This window comes from Corapipo altera, unplaced genomic scaffold (assembly GCF_003945725.1).
Source record: "Corapipo altera isolate COAL_440 unplaced genomic scaffold, ASM394572v1 23b, whole genome shotgun sequence".
Lineage (NCBI taxonomy): Eukaryota > Metazoa > Chordata > Aves > Passeriformes > Pipridae > Corapipo > Corapipo altera.
Genome location: NW_020884885.1, coordinates 16,492,471 through 16,503,962, shown reverse-complemented (window position 1 = coordinate 16,503,962; position 11,492 = coordinate 16,492,471). Strand labels below are relative to the sequence as shown.

General features: G+C 39.0%; 2 protein-coding genes across 5 annotated transcripts in view; one reads left to right on the top strand and one right to left on the bottom strand.

Annotated features, from left to right (window-relative positions):
* MUC6 (mucin 6, oligomeric mucus/gel-forming) overlaps positions 1–6,180 on the top strand; it is a 33,788-nt gene extending 27,608 nt beyond the window's left edge. The window contains exons 32-35 of the mRNA XM_027642251.1: positions 403–1,008; positions 3,823–3,925; positions 5,647–5,821; positions 5,929–6,180. Of these exons, the coding sequence (XP_027498052.1) occupies positions 403–1,008; positions 3,823–3,925; positions 5,647–5,821; positions 5,929–5,931 (887 nt within the window). The 3' untranslated portion in view covers positions 5,932–6,180. The remainder of the gene's footprint in view (positions 1–402; positions 1,009–3,822; positions 3,926–5,646; positions 5,822–5,928) is intronic.
* A 365-nt stretch (positions 6,181–6,545) lies between these two features.
* AP2A2 (adaptor related protein complex 2 subunit alpha 2) overlaps positions 6,546–11,492 on the bottom strand; it is a 48,612-nt gene continuing 43,665 nt past the window's right edge. For all 4 annotated transcript variants that reach the window (XM_027641965.1, XM_027641967.1, XM_027641966.1 and 1 more), the window contains 2 exons: positions 10,584–10,718; positions 6,546–9,787 (listed from right to left, as the gene is read on the bottom strand). In XM_027641965.1, coding sequence (XP_027497766.1) covers positions 9,710–9,787; positions 10,584–10,718 — 213 coding nt within the window. In that variant the 3' untranslated portion in view covers positions 6,546–9,709. The remainder of the gene's footprint in view (positions 9,788–10,583; positions 10,719–11,492) is intronic.

The window sequence follows — 11,492 nt, the reverse complement described above, 5'->3', positions numbered from 1 at the left end:
TTTGCACCTTGTGAGTGGGTCTTGGTTTGTTTTCCTTTAGTTTCTTCACTTCTAAAAACTGTCTTGATCCAGATGCACTTGGATATTCTTGCTTTGGTATTTGCAGTTCTCTCCACAATGCCTGAAGAGGTGCAGTGAGTGAGAGGCTTTTGGGCACTTTCCATTCAGCCAGGGTCACCCCGCCATCGCCTGGCACACCGAGGGGCCATGACTGAGTCGAAGTGTGATGTGGAGGCTTATGGATGGAGACAGAAGTCCAAACCTCCCTCTTTTCACGGGAATACACAGTGCAACATAGGGCTGCTTTTCTTGCTTATTACCTTAGCCCAAGGCTTCTGCCCACCTCCTTTCCCTCCCCCTCTTTCCCTCATCCTCAACTGACCTGTGCTTTCCTCCCAACAGCCTTCACCCATAAAAAGTCAACCGTGCCACACATTGAGCCACCTCTGACCACACAGAAGACCATGACTGTCACCACCTCCATCAGCAGCACCTCCAAGACCTCTGTCTCCACAGAGACCAGCCCACCAAGCAGCACAGAACTCCCTCTGACAACAACATCTCCAAATCCCAGCTCTCCACCTGCCCCCAGCAGCCCACTCAGCACCCGGCTGCCATCTGCTGCCTCGTCTACATTTTCTTCTTTGTCTGCAACCGTCAGCACAATGCCTACACCTACACCCCTCACTACCTCCACATTTAGGTCTGCTGAGAGTACTCCGTATTCTTCTTTCCAAAACACCACATTGCCTCCATATGGCAAAACATCTTCCTCAGCCGTTCCTACCAGTATCTCTGCCAAATCCACTCCAGAGTTGGTCCCGACTGTTTTATCCACAACACTGACATTTGCTCCCCTTGTGATCACTACTGCTTCTACAGAGTCAGTTGAAAGGAGCACCTTGCGAACAACAACATTAACCACTGCCCGCACGACATCATCTCCTTCTTTCACCTCCAGACTTTCAACGTCCTTGTCTTCTATTGTGCCATCGACAGTTCCACATGGTAATGTAGATCCATAGTATTTCCTATATCATGGTTTTAATACCTTTTTTTTTATGAGTGCATGAATTTTTTCTTTACAAAAAGTAACTGCATAAGGGGCAAAAAGAAAAGATGGAGCCAATGGGTACAAATGGTATCATAGATAAAGAAGATGTAGAGTAGTTGTCTGATGTCTTAGATTTCATAAGCTGATTGATTCCCTGCTATACAATACTGTAGACATTAAAAAGCATGAGTTAAAGAGTCTGACAGGATGCAGATCGGGAGAGTCACAGAACCTCTATTTTCTAATCTTCAAAAGCACTGTAAGAAAGACAGCCTGTTCAAATAAAAGGTATCTTTTGACTTACCTTGCAGCCCTCTTGTTAGCTCTCATATACTTTGCACAGTTCATTTTTGTTCTCTCTTCTGCTGGATACTGTTTTCCTAGTTTTTAAGGTACAGAGATGTTTTTTGGTTCCTGTGCATAATTAATCATCTAATATTTTTTGACTGAAGGAATACCATTTTCTATAATTTCCACACAATTTCATGTGGAATTTCAAGTGATGTACACAAAGCAATATCTATGTACTACTTTGAAATGGAACTGTCCTACTTTAGGATCCACAGTATAGGAGTCAGGAAACATGGTGTGGATGCACAAGAGGTGTCTAAGATTTTAACTGTACCCTGTATAAGTAGCAGAGGCCTAGTTTCTACTCTTATTTAGAAACAATGAGGCAGTTTTTATTCAGTGCTTTGTAGGATATGGTTTAACACCTTCTAAGAATAAACCAGAGTGACATGTGCACTGTTCAATCTATGAATGGAAGGTAGGTTTACTGTATGGTTCATTTTTGTGTGTTTATTTGTTTTAACTACTGTTTGAGGACCAAGAGAAGAGTTAACATCTCAATTTGAGCCACTTTGCATTCTCTTTTGGGAGCTTTCAACATACAAAGGAGAAACTATCTGGAACGTGTACTTTAGCCACATTATACTGCCTTGTTCCCTATTGCCTTGTCCACTGTCATATACTGACTTCACTGCTTGTTCTCATTTTCCTTGTGTTTAATTCCTAAAAAAAGCACATTCTTCACTTGTCTTATCTTTTTCAAGAATCAGGAGGGATGTGCAGCATCCTAGTAGGCGTGCCCCTTTTCTACCTTGCTTAATAATGACATTATAAGTATTTGTATCTTTTTGTCTTTGAAGCATGTGTTCAAAACTTTTCCACAGACAAATATGCTACTTCCTTAGTTGTTGTGAATCCTCACACAAAGTCCTTCCTTTTGTCATTACAATCAGATCCACTGAACCAGGAACTCTAACAGGAAGGAAGAATGAACAAAGCAGAATACCATGCTCCATTCAACCAAGACATCAGTCTTAATCCAGAAGACTGATTTATACAAAGGGTTCCAAATAGTCATGTAAGAAAACTGTATTTGTGGTTAACTACTACTCTCAAAGAGTGATGTAAGAATCAATATACAACAGTGGGTACAGTTACCTGTAGCTGAACCTTTCATCTCCGTTTTCACCATTAACATTGTCAGAGTGCAGCCTGGCCAGGTCAGTCAGCTCAGCCACAAGGCATGGCAGAATTACCTACTTGCAGAGAAGTGATTAAATGCAAATCTGTCCTTCATCCTGCTGTCACACAAGTGCTGCAGTACCAAAGAGGCTCATTGCAGTTTTAGCAGAAAAGAGCCTCATATTGACTGACTGCTAGAGCATTGGGAAATGACAGTTTGACCCAGGGAGGCAGGATTTGACCCTGCTTGCCCTTCATCCTCATGATTTTCACCTCACAGAATGGGAATCCAAGTAGGAACTCTCATAAGCAGAAGGATTTTCCACAGTACAGTTATGTTTTAGGGGCCTGCTTTGGATTTTGTTCACATTCTTTTCCTAAGAGAAGTGCTTCCAAACATTACATTCCCAACCTAGCATTACTGACTTTGCTCCTTGCAGTCTTAGTCTACTGTCCAGTTATTAGTTGTTTAATTTTCCAGTAAGAAATTCCCAAACATATACAACAGTATTAACTGAGTCTTTCCTGCAATAGTGTTCAGGTTTCATCTATAACCTACCATTAACCACGGAACCTGAATGTGCTCAAGAGATCCTTGTGCAGGAGCAAGTGTGAGAGGTGCATGAATTGCCTTTGTAGTATTCAACATCTTTGTTCTCCTTAAAATAAACTTCAAACACTGTGTTTAAACTCGTTGGAAAACCTATGTTTTCAGTCAGCTTTTAGCTTCATACAGTGTTTAAGTGTCATGCTTCAAGTCAGGAGAAAATAGGAGATTGGTACATCAGCATGTAGCATTAGGCATTCTGTCTTTGTAAGGAAAGTTGTGAACTTCTGTCTGCCTACAAAAAAATTACACCCTTAGAATGAGTAAGCTAAGCATTTTTCCAGGAAGTAAAATCTACTACAAAGTCTGAGAACCAGAAATAATTCCACCAGAATGAGCCAGCTGGTTGTTTTACATGCATCTTAACGTTCTCAGCAGAGGATTAGTTTTTTTCCTGCTGGACTGAATTTGCACTACCTTCTTAACAGGAATTTTTTTCCTCATTTGTAATTCCAGCAATCTCTGTGTTCTTAGTTGTTCTCCATGGTAAGTGTCTCAGGCATCTTCAGCACCCAGTTTAAAAACTCCTCTTACTGTGTTACTCACTTGTGACTTGTTAGTTATCTCATGCAGTAAGAATGGTGTTCCATGAAACCAAGTATGGAGGCTTTTGGCATCTAACAAAGGTCACTCAAGAAGGCCAAGATAAATATCTGCTATAATTCTTTCTTTTTTTCACATTTGACAGATCATTGTAGAGAAGTTGAATATGAAGAAAAAATAACTTACAAAGGCTGTTCTGCAAATGTCACTTTAAGCCGATGTGAAGGATCATGTCCATCTTCAACAAAGTAAGGATAGCTCAGAGGCTGCAGAGTACTGAAGTTGTTTTTCTTACTTAGTCATCTGTAAGGAGTGGTATTTTATGAACTACTGCTCCTTAAAAGTCAGGGAGGAACATGTGGTTAGAATCCACCCAGTAATATATCATGTTGCCATATAAAGCAGGTAACTAAACCCAGCGTTAATAAGGTCATTTATTGTATAGGGATTTAAATTCTAAAGAAGGAATGTCATCTCACTTCCTTAAGGTTTTGTTGTTTGTTTTTTTTTTAAAATAGATGTCAGTGCTGCAGGTTTGGGGGGCTATTCTGATTGTTGGGATTTTGGTTTTGTTTATTTGTTTCCTTTTAAAGATTTAAAAGGTTGTTTAGACTACAAATACCTGTTTTCAAATAGCTAAGACAGTAAAATAAGAAATTTCATCTAAGGTACATAATGTCATTTCAGTTGTTTCATAACATTCTCCTATTAATGTAATTCAGGTATATTTTATAATTACAAGTGTGCTGTCTGAGCCTGTGCTGTTCTGCTTGCCCAGTAGGAGATTATTCAACAGAAAATCAAGGCTTCAATACAACTAAACTTAGTGCAGCAGTATTAGAGTTCACAATTATTTGGGGGGAAAAATTAAAATTGTTAAATTCCCAACAACCCAAGCCAATACTATGTTCAAGAATAGGAAAACAATGAAGAGTTTTGCCTTTGCAATAACTAATTTAAATTAATCCTGAAGCTAAAAGCTATCCCCTTCAAAGCAAGTTCAGGTGTCCCCCAGCATTTTAAAAACTGAGTGACTAAGTTTGTATCCTGAGAATATTCAGAAGGGCTGTGAACCCTGGCAGAAGATTTTTAGAGTTAAGATTTGTCACAATAATTTAGAAAGTTGCAGTTAAAACCCAACTTGAACTGAAACCAAGCAAACTTTTCTCCCCTTCAAAGGAGATTTTAAAAAAATATTTTTTTCCTTAACTTTCTTGTTCACATACCTGAATTCTAGCCTACCTTCATACTGCTTCCCACTGACAAAGAGAAAGATAGAACCAAGTCCAGCAGTAGGCTGAACACTGTCAGAAATCAACAGTGTAAGAAAACAGCAGTATTGTGAAAGACTCAAAGCCTCACCTGCCTGTTCAAGCAGTCACTTCACCTACGTGTGCTTTATTACTGTGGAGTCAGCAAGATACCTGCAAGTCTACTGTGGCTTTGTTAACTGACCTCACAACCCACATCTGATATTACTATGCAGTCACCAGCTTAGATTCTGGTGCTAAATGCTCAGAGGAAGAAAGGGATTTTCCTTCCTCCATGAACCATGCAAAGGGAACACACACAATTCAGCATTTGTGTTAACAGACCATACCAGAGACTTTTTGCAAACTCTAAGTAGTCCAGTGCACAGCTCTAAAAAGATTAAATCCACAGTTACTTTACAACGTTCAGAAGTCCAAAGAACAAGGAAGTCAAATCTTCCAGTGAGGTCTGAGGCCTAATAGATGACAAGAACACCCTCTTAAAAAGGAAGGCAGCAGCTCAGTACACCTGAGCTCTTGCAGCACCCACCATGAGAACTTCAGTCGCTTCCTGCCCTGTTTGTAGTTCTCTAGTTGACAGAACCATTAAGCTGAGTGTTGTGCTCTTTCCTCTGAACCTCCTACCACAGGAAAAAAAAAGCCTGAAGCCTAAAATTCTATATACAAATGCCAACTCATTCTTCCTCTCTTCCAAACAGGCTGAATGTTGAGAACATGATGGTCACCACAGCATGCGGGTGCTGTCGGCCACTTCAGCTTCTTAAGAAGGAATTCCAACTACCATGCCAAGACCCAGATGACCCTGGAAAAAGGCTCACTATAGACATAACTGTATTTAGTGGTTGTGATTGTAACTTTGACAGTTGCATACACTAACCAGGCCTCAGATACCAATTTTTTTTTAATTAAACACTGATCACAATTTAATACTTCCATAGTGACTGCTCATTGTTGGATTCTCTTGTACTGATTATCCAGGATAGACTTGAAGTCAGGCTTCTGAGCAGCTGCCTGGACTGTCAGTGACCTTGACAGATAAATTATTCCTGATCAGGAGGGTGGGGTGCAGAGAGGAAAGAAAGAATGGGCAGCGTGAAGTTCGGGAGGGAAGACCATGTCAGAGACTGTATGGCCCTGTTCAGGGTGATAATATTTAACCAGAGCCTAAAAACTGGCCCACGCGCTGTGCAGTAACAGAAATTTGACTTTCAAATAAAGTAGAAGGAACTGAATTTCCTAACTTTTCATTATTTGGCCAATTATTTTAACTGAAAATAGTCTGTTAGGTTCACTACAGCTGAACTAGGACCTGTGGAATAGCCCACCACTTCACTGGGAGAACTGACCCATTCCCTTTCCTTTGAAGGTAGACACAGATGTGTTCATCATCCATAGGTGACTGCTGTTGGAAAGCAAGGTGCTACATGAACCAAAAGCTAATAGTGAGGTTTCTGCATGCACCCTAGAAACACTACTAACACAGACATGTAGTGGCTTTTGGATATCAACAGAAATTTGATGGCATTTCTCTGCAAGAAATCAAAGCCCATATGCATCTAACAGGACACAGGTTCACTCAGAAGCAATTTCTACTTGCTGCCAGTCAAGAGAATTCTTTATTACTTTGTTTGCAAATCATTTAAGAAAAAGCTGTATGAGTGCACAAAAGCTCATATTTTTTTCCCTTTTAGCAAGTTTTAGAGAAGAATCTGAAGCATACATTTAGAGCTTAAGTGATGTTATTTAGCAGTTCAGATACTCTTTACAGTGACATCAACTTTTTACAGCTCCTGCCCATATGTAACACAGGTGTGTGCTGTTTAGCCTCAACCTTATCCCACTGCTACTCCAGTTTACTGCAGTCTGCACTGTTCACGTACTTACTGTTGTTAAGAACTCTAGGAAGAAAGATTTTACATCAAGGTTTTGGTTGGTTTGTTTGTTTTTTTTACAGTAGAGTATTTATAACATGTGACTAAACACAGCAACAAAACCAAACTCAGTCACTGGAGGGAACAGAGATCTTTAGACCAGATAAGATTCAAGTGAACAAAACCCACTAGTTTTCAGAAAGAAATCACATCAATTATTTCACAACAACCATTCCATGCAAGTATTTCTTACACTTTTATGCTCCCAGACAAAAAAAGGACAGTTTGATTACTGTTCTAATCATTTATTTAATCTTAATACGTTCTTCTGATGAATATAGTCTAATATATAGTCTTCTATATGAAAATTCTCCACTTAATTTGACAGAACTTTGTTTTATACAAATAAGACAATCACCATAAATGTTACATACTGGAGTGTAGGTCAAGAATGAACATATGCTACCTGTTTTGCTATTCAGTTATTTTCACATGTCAATGCCTGAAAATACTGCACTTAAAAACAATAACACTGTTTACTGCAGAAATTACTTTGTCTGCTTGACAGGATACATCACTGGTAAGTTAACCATCATTCACAAACAAAAAAAAAAAATCAAATATTTGTATTTAATTTGTTCACTTTTCTGCTCATGGCTTCATTGAGCTGACATTTAATATAAAGAGTGAACAGTCATAAGCTTAACACAGTCACCACTGAAAAGACACTTTTCCCTTACCCCTCCCTCCTTCCCATATTTTAATGCACATTTTAGCACAGCTTGAACCAAAGCAGAGTGAAATAAAATAGTGCAGTTCTCAAGGTGTCCTTTAATGAGGGCACAGAACATTTTTCAGGGGGACAGATATACAACAGGATTTGGAATAGTTGAAACAGAAGCTCCTCCCCTGTCTTTGCTAAGACTCCCTTTAGATCAGCACATCAGATCTGTAATGTAGCAGCCAACAGCATGGTTAACATAACAGGACTAATAATGAGACATACAGCATCCAGAGGAAAAAACATAAGGTATCCCATTAGTATTTTGCAACTGCCCAACATGACTGCAGGAACTGCTCATGAAGACTTTCAATGACAATATTTATGATCAAAGAGTCTTAATTAAGAAGTATTTAAAAGGCCTTAAAGGGGCCAATTGTTCAAGGGTACTTCTGCGGAATGACCAGGCCTTTAGCCAAATTATCAGTCTTAATATCCAGTTACAAGTCATTTCTGGAAAAACAAAACATATCCCCCAAAATCCACACATCACAGCAAAACCTTTGTTCCTCATTTTTCACTTGTACTCGAGTACAATCACTAGCCTTCAATCAAATCAAGTTATAATCTCCCAGTTCCATCATTTAAACTCAAAGCACTGAACACAAAAAGCAAGGCACACTCAGTCATGGAGAATCCTGTCCCCTGCTGTGCACTGGGCAGCACGACAGCAGCCTCATTTAAATGTATTTTCAATGTCATCACTCTTACTCAAAACCTTTCCTCCATGGGCACACTTGTCTGTATGTGCATGAGACACCAGTCCCAGGCTGCCTTTAAATAACCTTGAGGAAACCTTGATCTGAGGTTCACTTCTCATGTCAGCAGTAGATGATTTTGTTCATCATGATCTGTAGTTCTCACTTACAACTGCCCACGCTTTCTAACTGGGCTACCTCACTTGCTTTGGTTTTGGAGCCTTTGTTGCACCTCAAGGCTTGAGGAGCATGAGCCAAAATTTCTGTCCACTTACTTCTGCAGAGAGGCTGAGAAGAGTTTGCTGACGTGAAACAAGTTAAAAAGACTCTGGTTGTAAAAACCTGAACGTTTTTGAGTATTCCACTTTAAGTTTCAACAGAAGTTTTCTACACCATGTTGGACATTTTTACCACTGACAGAAAGGAAACTGTTCAGATATCAGTTATTCAACCTCTTAAGTTTTACCATTAATGTACACTGGGGAAAATATTGTTTAAAATTACATTTTCATCTAAGACTGCATGCCTTAGAGCCCTTCAAGGGCCCATTTCCTCTCACTTCTTTTATACAAGACTAGACCCTGCAGTTAATTGTATCACATCATTAGGACTATTACTTAAGATGTCTGATGGAAAACAGAAAAAACAGAGAACGAAGTATTTAACTTCACTGAGTAACAAGGAACAAGTATATACTCATTCACCACCTACCAGAGAAGCTCATCTCATTATTGGAGATAAGCAGAAGGATTAAGAACAGCTTTTGCTTTCAATTCACTTTCCAAAGATCAGAAAACATTAAGATGTAAAATATTACACAATTAATATTTTAAGACTCTGGTCCTGTGACATTTTTTAAATACAAAGATTGGTGACACAACACAAATGTTCACTTGAATCAGATTCAAACACATCCTGGAATCTGCCCTCCCATCCAGTAGATAACTTGTGGGAACGTTCACTTTACAAAGTTTTGACTCTACATTTAACATCTGATTTAACCTTACTGAGCAGCAGTACATTGGTTTCTTTCAACTCAGAGCAGAGGAAGTACCTGTTAAAGGTACTGAAGCAGAATGTTTACTAGCTATTTCCAGCTGAAATCCTTGATTACCACATCTAAAACAACTTCCCTTCAACAAGGTTAAAAGCCTGACCTCTGCAAAAAAAAAGAGCAAAAACAGCCCTCCCACCCTTTGTGTAACAGACTAAAAGCCATTTTTAATGGAAAAAGTCACTTCCCTGTACTGTACATTTTATATTCTTAATTTTAAACAAGGGTCAAGTCCTATTAAGGCAGGGAGCTGGTATTGGTTAACATTGCAGTACTCAGACAGTGATGTACAAGACATTTATTTGCAGTATGATGACAGTGATATAAGTGGAAAAACCAAAACTGACATGGTTAATATTAAAACTGTTCAGACAACAATTCACATAATCTCTGAGATACAGCTTCTTTACTTGTTCGTAGTGTGAGCCTGTACATCTGAAAAAGAACATAAAATTTTACTTTTTAAACACAGTTTGGCATTAAATGAACGCACAGTCAACTAGTGAAAACTAACAGTTACCTCCTACTTGCTTTGTAAGCTTTGGTAGGAAAAAGTCCTCAAATCAAAACATTCAGAGGCAGCCAGCCACTGAGTAATACAGCTTTTTCAAACCACTGGTTGAACCAAACTTATATTCAAATGCTTGTAGAGAATTACTTTTATTATAGTATTTTTAGCCTTCAACAGAAAGGTGTTGTCCAAAATTTTTCTTTAAAAGGAGTAAATGTTGTGGAAAAGTTTAAAGACCCTCTACCACCACTTCTTCAGGGAACAGAAGACTTACCACCCAAAACTTATTTTTAGTCCTTAATTAACTTTGATAAAACCTCTATCAAAAAAGCTTGAGTAAAAATATTCTTAACGTTGTGTTCATGCTTTCTCTTTTAGCCACTCTTTTACTAACTTAAATGGCAAAAGAAAGCATACTTAACCTTGTCTGAGGTACACAAGACAAAAACATTAAATGTTTCAAACCTTCAAGAGAAGATGAGACTTCATGGACAGTCTGGAATATTACAGTGATCTCTTCTAACAGGAAAAGGAATTGCTATGAAGAAGCAGCTTACCAAAATGGTATAATGCCATGCAGGACCAGCTCCTGTTGGAGCCTGCAGTCACAATCTGCTATTGCAATAGTGATTTTTAAATACCTTAAGAAGTTTCAGATATACACAGATATTTAGCTCAAATGAGAACCTGTATATAAGTTGTCAATAGTTACACAGATACCTGTGCCTGGAGGTTGGGTTCAAGGCGCAGCAAGCATCCAATCTGAGTAGTTTTTGTATGTATGATACCAGCACCAACAAAGTTGGCAGGATTGGGATCTACCTCCTCAAGCAGCGCTGATCCAAAGCCTATTATCTGTGAAAGAAATGTAGGAGATTCAGACGTGGGGAGAGGAGGACACAAATATCAAGCCTACCCAAACATAGCCACCACCAAATAGCAAAACAAGCAGGAGGCTAACTTTTAAGTGTTCAAGACAAAGAATTCTCCAATATCAATTTCATTACAACAAATTTTTGAAAAATGACCCTGCTAATGAGCTGTTCCTGTAAATAAGGTTCTTCTCAAAAGCAACTGAGAAATAAGTTAAGATTTAACAGAAGTCTCCCCTGGTTTTGATACAGCCATTCCTGTCTTACACAGTTACTTCTGTTTTGCCTAAGGCAGCCAGTTCTACAAAAAGTGACTTTTCTAACTAGTAACTCTAGTACAAATTAGGGCTTGAAGTATCTTCCAGTTCAGTTTTAAGCAGTGAATTGGTGTTTTCTTAAACAGCTTCAAGCTTCCAGCTGCTATTGAAGACTACATCTAATTCAAATCACAGTGAGACACAGTCCATTCAAGTCAGCACTGCCAAGACTGTTACACAACATGGATAACATTTAACAGGATGATCCAATTGCCACATAAACCAAAATGCACAAAGTTTACTTATGCCATGTGCTGGTTTTGGGTGGGATAGAGTTAATTTTCTTCTTAGTAGGGTGTGGGGCTGTGTTTTGGATTCCTGCTGAAAAGAGTGTTGATAATTCAGGGATGTTTTAGTTCTCGCTGAGCAGTGCTCACACAGAACCAAGGCCTTTTCTGCTTCTCACCCCACCAGAGGAGGCTGAGGGTGCACAAGAAGCT